Here is an 11,608-nt window from a genome sequence, read left to right as displayed (position 1 = left end):
GCCATCGGCGCATTCGTGTCAGCCATGCATCGACAATCAGCGCCGCTGTGATTGGACGGCGCTGGCGGGTTCTGGTGGACACGGAGGTGAGTATATACGTCGCAAATCATGGACAGTAGGCCGATTTCGTGTACAGAATCTATAGGCCGAACGAACGTTGACTTCCCAGTGGCCCGATTCGGGAAGCAGCTTCTGCAGGCGCGGACATACGCCGCAGACACAGTCAAGGATGACGGCTCGGTTCGGGCCGCTTCCACACTGGACAGAGCCCGGCTAGGTCTGAATCAAGATCTTGTGAATCATACTACAAGGCTTCAAACGAACCGCGTTAGAACCCCCGATCGAAGAGTCATACTACTAGCTCACAAAACAGGGACGGCATATCAGCAAGAGATCAATATATCCGGAACGCCGATCGGGCAGCGCTGCAATACGACAACGCCTCTCGACATTCACGATGCCTCTCGGCTGCATCACGCCGCTGCACAGGAGCTGCGGATCATCAAGGCTCGGATCCGGGTACTGAAGTCCCGGGCCAAATCGCTTGCGACACTCCGTGCGACGATGGAGGGCACTACATCTGTTCCAGAGACGTTTCAAGTCGGGAAGAATCACAAAGTGTAGGCGCCGCCCACGCATGCACGTTCTTGTGTCTAAATCGTCGTTTCGGAATCATGATGTCATCCGAGTCCCAAATACAGCATCCATGGACTGAATGGTGGTGAACTGGGCTTCCCACCACATCTGTACGTCGCCGCGTGGATCGTGTGCATAGAGGGTAACATGACGTATCCCCAGTCAGTATTACTATTTTCTGGTTGCAAGGGCATTCTTGTAAGTTTGCGAGCGCGTCATCAGCAACCGGAACTGAATCAGGTACAGCACTATGATCATGCATATGCAAGAGAGTCTATGCATAGGATATGTCGCAAATTCAACTGTCGCACGCTCTCCCGCTCCATATGACACACCCATTCGATGGTCGTCACTGTTTGAAAATGCCTGGCGACCGCTCCACGTGTCACCTGTCATTGAATAATCTACGATCTCTCGACCAGGCCTCAGGTGTAAGCGACAGCGTGTCTCCATCATCGCGTGTGCCGTGGATGAATCAACAGAGACGGGCTGTAAGTACGGGCCACAATTGGCATGCGTTCCCGCAGAGACAAGCGTTCTCACGCATGATATTGACGAGCAAGTGGCCATGCCAGGTGAGGTGCGTATGATTTCCAAGACGGTAAGTCTATGCAATATAACGTGTTGTATGTATTTGATGCATGTAATGGAAGAAGCAGGTGTTGGTGCATCGCCTTCAGATGAGGTCAATCCGCGGTCACATTGCCCCAAGCCTATCCGAGAAAATCTAAAGGGTAGGAATGGGCCCCAGAAACCAGCCAAATAACGCATCAAGACTGTGGAGGCTCTCGGCATTCTGAACGTTCGGCTCGAGCACGGAGGAGGCGTCTACACAACTTGAACGTCTGTTCATCGCAGTTGTATTGGGCTCTTGATCGTAGCTGAGGATCATAGGAACAAGAGCTCCCTCGTATCTGGTGCTGCGACACCGTAGCATGGCCGATGGGTTCATTTGATACATACTTCATCGGTGAACTGTTCATACTATGACGCATACAGCGTGCTTGGTTCTCCTGCCCAATATATATTTCTTGAGCCGGAGCGCTGCAATGCAAAGATACCCAGTATGTCTCACGTTCGATTCCGAACCACCATGGATATTACAACGCCATGCAATCCAAACAAACAGTACCACATGTGGAGGGCGTGACATATAGGTAGGATGGCGCTGTTTCAACTTTCTTGCGGACAAGACCGGCGACAATACCACGACGTGTCATTATGTCATCGATCACTAAGTGATTAATGGACGGAAAAGTGCATTAAGTCGTCAACAACTAGCTGACGCGTGGGAAATATGACACACACACACACATTGTCCTTCCGATAAACCGGTCGGATATTGGTAGGCTCTCTGCTTAGTCACTCTTCTAGTACAAGGTAAGGTAATGCTTCAACGCCACCGGATTGATCGCAAGCTCATGGCGACTCTGTAGATGGCGCGGATCACAACGAGCGACCAGGAGGACGACAAAGCGAGGCCGCTCGAAGTGCGGGCTGAAGGGTCGACCAAGTGGGAGACATACGCGGGATCAGCTGACGTCGACGACGACAGCTTCAGTGGTAGCAACTCAATCGATGCAAGTGACGCCAGCGACGGGGAATATTGTAGTCAAGAAGGCAATTCTCAGTTCGAGGGTGATGACATGGATGATATCGACCAGCTCCAATCTACAACAGATGATGAGTGCGCTAGGAACGATGTCGCGCGCGAGGTACCATTGTCACCCATGGTCATGGATGTTTCAGTTCTTGCGCGATCGATGCGAGACCGCGGGAAGGTGGTATGTTGCAAGTGTGGCTCATTGATTCCGGTCTCCGCTAAATAGCCGTACGTTACAGTGCGACCGATGCAGGAAATTGGGATCTGGGGCAGGGCCATGTCGTTTCCCTGAAAGGTCGGACCTAGCGTGCGGAAACTGCATTCATGAGAACTGTGAATGTAAGTTCAGCGGAATATCGTTGACGCCACATGTACAGAGTGCGTAGACTTCAGGTATCCTCGGATGGCACGTTGTGTTTCATGTCGAGGAATAGGTTTCAACAGGTCTTCTCTGCACAGGCAAAGCTCGGATATCAACATCGAGGAGAGACATCACGATGAACGTACGCCATTCAGCTCTCGTCGATCAACAATGTTGACTATCACTCACGCAGGCCTCGGGGACCATTCCAGCTCTTCGACAGCGAACCCCCCGACGCGAAGGGTACACATGGAAGACACAAAGGAGGGGGCGCAAGTGGTAAAACGGGTTCGCACGCACTCTACGGAGACTGGGCCGAGACACAAGAAGCCCAGGAAGGACACCATTCCGTCACAAGCAATTGCATTCCCTGGAGTTGTCAAGTCGAATGTCGGCCTGGTTCCCGGTGCAGCGTCGCAGCGTCTGTCCGGCGTTGTCGATAACCAGTATAACGCTCATGATGTCGCAGAAGCACAGGCGCTGATGGGGAACATCAATATTCAGTCGAGCGTCTGCAATTCATTTCGCGCGGTCCTGCAGGCAGCCGAAATTGCGCTCGCGACAGCGAAGGAGAAGGAGCGTAGAATTGAAGAGGATCTTCTCAAATTGGAGACTCAGTTGAGGATGCTTCAGAGGACGAAATGAGCCATATTCTGGTTAGGCGGTGGCTATTAGCGTGTGGGAGGGCGTCGGAGGGTTACATTATTCTATACCATTCGACATTAAGTTCTAATCCACCTGGATCCTCCTGAACATGTCGGCAATATACACATCTGTATCAGTGACGATCTCAAGCGAAAGCAAACAATCCGCTAGGAATCGTCAGCGACCTCTCGCGAGGACGGTCTGATTTAATAACAGTCCGCGACTCCTCGAAATGCAAGTGTCAGAACACAAGCAATAGAACAGTTCGGAAATATGGATGCGGCCCATGCTATATTCAGGATGGATTTGAATTCTAGCGTGATTCCATAGAGCGCAGAACTCTTCATTCCGCCCCAATGGAAAGATCGTTTTAACGCGGTCAACGCTGCTTCAAATTCTCTACACGTGAAGCGCGCAACAGAATGTTGCGCGATGCCGCTCGGGGAAAAATGCAGCCATGACACAGGCGGAGATCATCCTCCTCGGCCGGTGTCGCGTTGAGGCGCCTAAATATTGTCACTGAGCGTCTATTGTGTTCCACCCTTGGACATTCTCCGACGGCGTGCAATTGTCTCGCCCAATTCGCGCCCGTCTTGTACTATGCACGCGATGCCGCGCAAGCGGAAGGATTCTCAAGATAGTGACTATGGCTACTCTCAACGGATCCACGTATCCCATCTCCGCAATGTGTGGCTTGCATTGAAGCTGGCTGTCTTCAGAGACTCCATGGCTGCGCGCGTGAAGGGACTCCGCTTACTGCGAGACGCATTGGTATGTCACATAGACATCAGCCATGCTACTAGTGCCCGAGTAATCACACTTACAGATCAACTATGGAGCCCATGAAGGTCTATATACCGCCGACAACTTCTGGGGGACGCGGTCCGACAAGGAGAATGTAAAGGATATGGTGGAGGATTTCGCATACTCTCTCGCGAGAGAAACGCAGCCAGAAGACATTTCAGAGTGGATTGAGGCCAACTGGAAGAATTTGAGGACGCCTACCAATGCATTTCCGCTCTTCCCCCGTCGCTTTGAGTTCGATGTGAAGGACATAGGTGCGTATGTCACAAGACTTACAGTCAAATCCTCACGGCAATTCCATGCAGAGGAGACAGATGGACTCGTATCTTGCATGGCTGACAGGTAGGTCAACCTTCTTGGCGTGCGTGAACACAGACTTATTGGATTTTATTGTGGAACACGTGAAATCTGGCTGTAGCGACGTGAATCCTTCCGACGTCGCAGATGATCCTCACGTGCACAAGGAGAGTATTCGCGGTGTAAGCGCAAGGAAGCAGAACCGCCTGGACAAGAAGCAGGAAAATGCGGAGCATGCACGCAACATACTTCGTGCAGGAAAAAAGGTGAGCAAATTCTTACTGACACGATCGAACTGACCTCTCATTCACTTGAAAGTGCGACTACTGTAGGTCCGCAGTGCACGTTAGTCGTCCTTGCGTGGTGCAGCAGGGGGGCATGAAGTGCGAGGAGTGCAAAAAACGTCGCAAGGGATGCTTTTTTGACGACAGATCCCTCAGTGGTTATGTCAGCAGTAAGTGACAGAATCACTTGACCGGTGTCAGTTCACACTTAAAATTGTGGTGCTTGTTCCACAGAGCAACTCAGTGGAAACATTACTAGCGACAGACAGCCTCATGCACAGGCCGACATGCAGTCCCCATCGCTTGATGGCGACGTTTCGACAATACAAACGGGAAAAACGCGTTCAGAGCGGGAAGCCAAACGGAATGGGAAGCGTCACGCCCATTTTGGCGACGAGGGGCCGGAGCAGCGTTTGACGATGCACACTGACGAAGACCGCTACTCGCCGGTACACCGTGCAGAAGTCTGCGTTCCCGCTACCGACATCGCGCTCGACCTCTATCGGCCAATGGAAGAGCTGATGCTTTCTTACGCACGTGGGACTGATCCCGCAGTAGGAATCGCCTCGGAGAACGGGTCTGCACCTTCGAATCATAGGCAAGGTGGTGGCATGATGCCAGTGGAAGCTATGAAGGTCGAAGAGATTCAGGCCCTCGTCGACGAACGCAGGAAGGAGCTGGCCCTTGTCCGGGCTGAGGTATTCTATCAGGAGCAGGCAAGGGATTTTGCACAGCGTGAGATTATGACGAGGGAGGTGGACATCGAGAGGATGGAAGCTCAACTCAAGGATCTGCAGTCAGTTCGTGAGTGGCTTCGGTAGATCGGGCTGGGTAGCGTCTCCGGAATTCCCTGCGGCTGTATCTTAGCACAGGCTGGAGGGTTGCGCAATGTGATGTGCATCCGCATTGGACTGATTACACCTAGATAAAACGTCAGACGCCCGCCATCGAGGGAACAACATATCGTCTGGGAGCGATCGTGAGGTCGACATCCTGATCTTGACCATTGACGGGTCACGACGTATCGTTTGAAGATGATATATACACGCGGAGCCTGGAGCATCGAGCAATGGGATCGATTGCTCCCTGTGTGAACTTTTGGCGGAACGGTGACACAATTTGATGTTCCGATACGCGCGTTTGATGGCCATGAGGCACTGCGGGCCTTGAATGCGACGAGTCGGAACTTACACCGCTCTCCTCTCACCGTCGTCGCCTCTCCGTCTCACATAGTCGGCCCTGCACAGAATAATGGCAAAACTTTCGAAGAGCGCTTCGGAGAAGGAGGGGGATCGAATCTCGGACACCATACAGAAGTGGTGTGATGCGTGCACAAAGGACACGATGACGACCTTCCAGTCTGCCAAGGTGATCCTGAGCGAGTTACGTGCAGCGTTGGTAGGTCGTCATGCGCGTCTGAACGATGAAGCGGATTGATACACACTATGTTCTAGGTTGAGCTCGGGCTCCACATCGGAGTCTACTCCGGCAAAAGGCCTGAGCCGACATGGATTGTGGTGGAGCTGCAGAAGATCGTAGGGTTCGTTAGTGGAAGAGGATCAAACAGGGATGTTCGCAAGTGGCTCGAAGCTGAGTGGCCTGAGTTACTGGGAGACAGAGAGTCTTGTTGGCCCAGGCTTGCCGACGTTCCCGGTGGCAACAACATCGCTGAAACTGATGACCCGATGGCTGGCGATGATGCCGACCGGGAGGATCATGGAGACAGTGGCGACGATGAGGAAGATACGGATGAGGGCTCACCTCCGCGACCTTCTCAGTCGGGTAAACCAAAGCGAGCCGCCATTCTCGCGGAGGAGTCCAAGGCTGCGATAAAGGTGAAGGCGGATGAGTATCGAAAGGAGTTGAAGAAGGTACACTTGCATCTACACATATGTGCGACGTATGTACAGCTGATCCGTCCTGAACAGTGTGACTACTGTCGGACTGCGACACGGGCCGTCAGGGAATGCATTGTCGACAAGGGAGGTGTCACCTGCGGGACCTGCAGGACCGCTGGCAAGGGATGCTATTTCAACGGGTACTCCCTTAATGGGACGCAGAGCAAAAGTATGTGAAGTGTCCACAAACGTAAACTAAACTCTTCTGTGAAACATTGCTAAGTACAACTTGCAGAGGCTCTCACTGGGACACTCCAAGATAACGACGACCTTGCAGCCAACTCGAAGGGGATCGAGAGGTCGACAGAAGTGGAAGTGCCCATTGCGACGGGCCGTCAGACACGTCATTCAGCATCGTCGCCTGGAAAGCTCAAGCCTCCCCCACAGCCGACTCGAAAAAGGGGACGGAAGGCAGCTGAGGAAGATGAACGTGATCTCGCTACTTCGACAAAGCCACACGCGTCGAAGCCCGAGAAGGAGGGCGCGACAGCGAGCAAAGACGAGCATGCCGAGCCCACGGAGGACGCCCCCCGCCGCAAGCGGGCAAAGCCTGAGATAGCGGGATTATCGAGCGCAGGGGACGGCAGGACTCCTCTACCTTTCACGTCTGCGTTAACAGTCTCATCAGCTGGGCAGTCAGCTGCATTGTCTGGTGTCGGCGCGACGGGATCCGTTCGCCGCGTAACGGATAAACAGCTGTCCGACTTCGAGAACCTCAACATCAAGGATGTTGAAGCCGCTTCTGGCAGGCTGGACGCCTCATCGACAAGCCTTGTCTACGGAGCTGTCGACGATAACACTGCTGCTGTACGTGTGGTAGCCAGCTTCATCAAGACACTTGAGCAGAGGCAGGCGACAGTCGCTACATCAATGGAAACATTGACGCAGGAGCACGCTTGGCTAGGCGCTAACCTGGCCGAATACACACAGGTTCTGGAGGACTTGCAGCAAGGCGGTATGGCAGACGCGGGCGGCAGTCGCCTGCCTAGCAGCTCCCAAGAGCCGTCTCAACCTGACGCTCGTGTTGGTGGTCGGGCTGTATCCAATACACGCCGTGGGCGGTGAAGGTAAGTCATACTGCCTGTGATGTCCCAGCCACCGCTGATGGTCGCAGTCAGCCACAATGCACACTGTTCGACCCGGAGACCGAATATACCAGTTGTCGCGTGATGCTGACCTCTCTGTGTCTTTCACATCTGTACCTTCCTAACACACGTATCAATACCATCTGTCGCGTTCGGAATCGCGTGTCCATCGAACTGTTTGATTGATCGCGCGGAATCGTTACCAAGATCATTAACTTGGGCATGGCTTGCATTGATATATATAATGGTACACTCTTTCGATGACTGCAGCATGTACGGTTCCAGATTCAGCCAGCCCTGAATTCTCCTCACTGGTGAATGTGTGGCTATTTCAACTGCCGCATAACCTATAGTCGAAAGGTGTAAAGCAGCGCGACAATTGTTGGTCGCGACAGAGGGCGTCGCATCCATAAATCGGTCAGAGAATGTTGCTGCGTATACGACTGTCGGATACATATGCCGCGTATGTTGTGTATTTCTTTGTATTTTAAGCGACAGGCGATTCAGTTTCCAAATGCGTGGAAACTGGTATAATTGGGGAATGGCGCAGATGCGTACCAAATGGTAGGAGTGTCGGACATTTTCAGGGTTTGTGCAGCAAATGAAACGTGTACACATTAGCATACAGACCGAAAGGTTCAATGACTCCCAAGTCAATAATCTGACCTGCGGATCAGCTTCCCATTTGGTGGACGGCGACTGGTAACTAGACAAACCTACTCCTTCGTGGGGCTATCGCCTGGAGACGATGAAGCCGCCCATGTGATAGATAGCATGTATGGAATCAAGTTACGTCCGCCGCGCTGTGCGCATGCATTCAAGACGATTTCTCGGGTTTACATGCTGAATCGTGGCCACATACACGGGCTAAACAATGCGACTGACTCCATCTGTCTACGATGCGTTATTAGACCATGCATGTTTTGATGCAGATTTTAAGTCATGACAAGGCGCAGCGTTTACACCACCACAACGAGTATTCAAGAGAAAACGGACCCTACAAAAAGTGTCACATTATTTCACAACGGTGCTGGGTCGCTCCAGAGACCGTTGTTATGTGCGCAGTTTCCTCCACTATGGAAATCAATGCAGGAGCGCCCGCCACTGAAGTGGATCACTGAGGGATCAAAGTATTCGGCACGGCTCTCAGATATCCCAATGACCCGGGAGAACAATGTGCCTGCATTTTATCACACTCCGTGCGAAACCTTGGTGTGGGATGTCTTCAAGTTCTGGGGTCCTGTCGACACTATTGCTCCATTGCTCGCTCCTAAACTTCGTCGGGAGATGTCGTCGCTGGCTATTTTACCTCCCCTGCAAGAGTTCTTAACATGGCTGGAGAGCAACAAAATACCGTTCCACGAGGACGACCTCGCTGACTGGACTGTCCGCTTCAAAGCAGCAACAGTAAGTGTGCGTTTCATCTCAGACTGGCACGAGCTTCATGACAGTAGCGCAAGTTCAAAGTTGCGCTGCGAGGAGACGAGGCTCAGGGAGAAGACGCACTCAGACAGAAGGCAGCAATTATGAATGTGTGGGTTACTCTGGGCGCACGCGGAACGCCAAAATATTTCACGTGGTTGGGCAGTGCATTTCCCAGCTTCGCAAACATGGTGGCTCATGCTGTTGTAGCACAGGACCAGGTATGTACGGACATCAAACAATCTTGAATTGCACTAACACATAATCCCAGACAGATAATACTAATTCATCAAGCGAAGCGCACTCTCCAATCGTTGAGTCCACAAGTCTGACAGTCGGAGGAGGATCTTCCACTGGAAGCAACCAGGTCGCTACTATACCTGACGTTCAGGCTCATCGTGAGGGACGCTCCATGGCACACGGCGTTTCCGGGAAAAGGACTGCGTCGGAAGCGAGCTTGACGGAAAGTACTCATGCCACAGACGAGTCGACTCCACAGGTACGTTTCTCCATTTGACGCGTCGACAGATCGCTTCTGATGTCAACTCAGCAGTGTGACAACTGCAAGCAATGGCCAAAGGATGAAGAGTCGTGTGAAATTGAGTTGGGCTCGTCTGCCTGCCGACAGTGCGTGGTTGATCGACTGAACTGTCTGTGGGAAGGATTGCCCAGGGCAAGTCATGGTAAGGGCTGATTGTCTACAATTTTGAGAGACGAGTTCACGCCGTACCAATCTTCAGATGTTTCGAAAGAGGTTTCAAAGAGAGCACGACTGGAGCGCTCAGTATCTCGATCGCCCGCAATGACTATGGCGACATTCGACAACAGCTGGAACTTTGGAGGCCAGCACGACAATGACCAAGCCGAGGATTCCATCGGAAACGCTTCGTTGTACGACGCTGCGTCGGACGAATTGCGATATGTGAAGGCGCAAATCGTCGTGCTCAGCCATCGGAAACGGTCATTGATAGAGCTCATCTCGTCGTTGGAGTTGTAGGAGTGGCGCGACACGCAAAGTTGACACAAACTCCCTGAAAACACAACCATCTGTCATTTCGTATCGATCGTATGTAGGCTACGAGCGAACCGATGGAACGTACCGTCAGTTCTTCAGAAATACTAGGACTGCGACGTAAAGTAGCCCCAGATGACCTCGCGCTAGATGCATATCTTGCGACACTGCTACAAGGGAAATCACAATGCATATACGTAGTTATCGTCACAAGAATAGTCCCTGGGGTGGACGTCGTCTAGTAAAGGTATGCGCATCCAAGAGAGGCTTGGTGCATACCATTCTACACTTGGTGGTGGCGTCCTGAAACACCGATGTCAACATCGGTCATTGAACAGCTCACTGGACTTCCATCGGGGCAGAGGGTTGATATTGGCAAGTAACGTGATCAATTTCGAGGTACGCGTGCGTAGAGGTGACATAATTAAGTGATGTATACCCTTGAGGGAGATTTCATCAACTTTGATTGCCACGGTCACCATCCATTCATGTCCAATGATCAAGGGCGCGACACGCCTGACTCCAAGCTGGCTAGCTTTATAGCTGCAAATCCCTGCCCCCGCGACATTAAATTACTTCCACAATGGATAGAAACATTCTGTGATACCCTGGTGAGAGCTCACAGCTTTGGCTGTCAACGTCGTCACTCAACCTGTACTTTTTAGAGACTCTATAAATGGAGGACAAGGATGGTTCCTCGCAACGAGGTGCTCTGGACGGATGTAATGCAAGCACTCGAACCAGTCGCTCACAGAGTGAAGGGGAAGCTTCGCATGTGGGCCGAGTGGAACTTTTCGGAACTAGTTGATGCTGCGCGACGACACGATAGATTGTGCGGCGTCTGCGACAGTGATGATTCAGGCACTGTCGAAGACGCTCTAGAGATGGATATCGACGAAATGGTCAGTCGCGCGTATGAGGCTTATGAACGGAACGACGCGGTACGTCAGCTTAATTGCAACAGATATTCGGAAACATGGCTTAGCGTTGGGAAGCAGTGCGACCGCTGTGTGATGACTTGGGGAAAGCCACACTATTGCTTTATTCAAGACGGAAGTCTTATGTGCGAGAAATGCGATTACGACGAGCAGAAATGTCTGTGGGATGGATTCTCAATGTCGGACAGGCACTACAAAGGTGATACAACTTGACGTGCTCATACAGTGGAGTTTAACCAACTATAAATTTAGGAAAAGAGTCACAGAGTGTGTCAAATTGCCGTAACATGTTCATTGCCAATCGACATGGTGGGCACATCGACAGTATCGCGGTACTTGACAACCACACTGTCAGACCAAGTGAGCTGGGTCCTGTTCATGACGGGGGTGACAGTATTCGTAGTGCCGCAGAAATGGAGCTTAAGTCGGTCCGACAAAACATTCAGAGGTTGGAGGAGCAGGCCACAGGGATCAGATACATAGTTTCGCAACTCGGAGGCACTGTGGATGTTGACTAGATTAGCTATACCAAAACATGAGCGAACTAAACGAAGCTCATTCTGTTTGTCTTGGAAGGCTTTATCGCACAAATGGGATCGCATCGCGGGACCTGTAGCAGGTAC

General features: G+C 52.0%; 3 protein-coding genes across 3 annotated transcripts; all 3 read left to right on the top strand.

Annotated features, from left to right (window-relative positions):
* Positions 1-2,072: 2,072 nt before the first annotated feature.
* On the top strand, positions 2,073-3,245 carry B0H18DRAFT_1126507 (uncharacterized protein; the record flags this gene model as incomplete). Its single annotated transcript, XM_048035169.1, has 3 exons — positions 2,073-2,323; positions 2,699-2,742; positions 2,794-3,245. 3 exons carry the CDS (start codon positions 2,073-2,075, stop codon positions 3,243-3,245), a joined length of 747 nt encoding a protein of 248 aa, XP_047885838.1.
* Positions 3,246-3,845: 600 nt separating this feature from the next.
* Positions 3,846-7,593, top strand: B0H18DRAFT_960551 (uncharacterized protein; the record flags this gene model as incomplete). Its single annotated transcript, XM_048042965.1, has 11 exons — positions 3,846-4,016; positions 4,072-4,303; positions 4,328-4,391; positions 4,468-4,612; positions 4,719-4,800; positions 4,865-5,434; positions 5,556-5,643; positions 5,878-6,028; positions 6,085-6,501; positions 6,541-6,697; positions 6,764-7,593. The coding sequence occupies 11 exons, from the start codon at positions 3,846-3,848 to the stop codon at positions 7,591-7,593; spliced, it is 2,907 nt and encodes a 968-aa protein (XP_047885837.1).
* Positions 7,594-8,555: 962 nt separating this feature from the next.
* Positions 8,556-11,503, top strand: B0H18DRAFT_960550 (uncharacterized protein; the record flags this gene model as incomplete). The annotated part of the gene is made up of 13 exons (XM_048042964.1): positions 8,556-9,020; positions 9,068-9,256; positions 9,307-9,534; positions 9,589-9,662; positions 9,698-9,718; positions 9,864-9,995; positions 10,033-10,101; positions 10,142-10,288; positions 10,386-10,446; positions 10,494-10,658; positions 10,713-10,992; positions 11,098-11,184; positions 11,238-11,503. The coding sequence occupies 13 exons, from the start codon at positions 8,556-8,558 to the stop codon at positions 11,501-11,503; spliced, it is 2,184 nt and encodes a 727-aa protein (XP_047885836.1).
* Between the last annotated feature and the right edge of the window lie 105 nt (positions 11,504-11,608).

This window comes from Fomitopsis serialis (assembly GCF_022376445.1).
Source record: "Fomitopsis serialis strain Sig1Antser10 chromosome Unknown B0H18scaffold_201, whole genome shotgun sequence".
Taxonomy (NCBI): Eukaryota; Fungi; Basidiomycota; class Agaricomycetes; order Polyporales; family Fomitopsidaceae; genus Fomitopsis; species Fomitopsis serialis.
The sequence above is the reverse complement of the archived record's forward strand: the minus strand, read 5'-3'. Positions and strand labels throughout refer to the sequence as shown.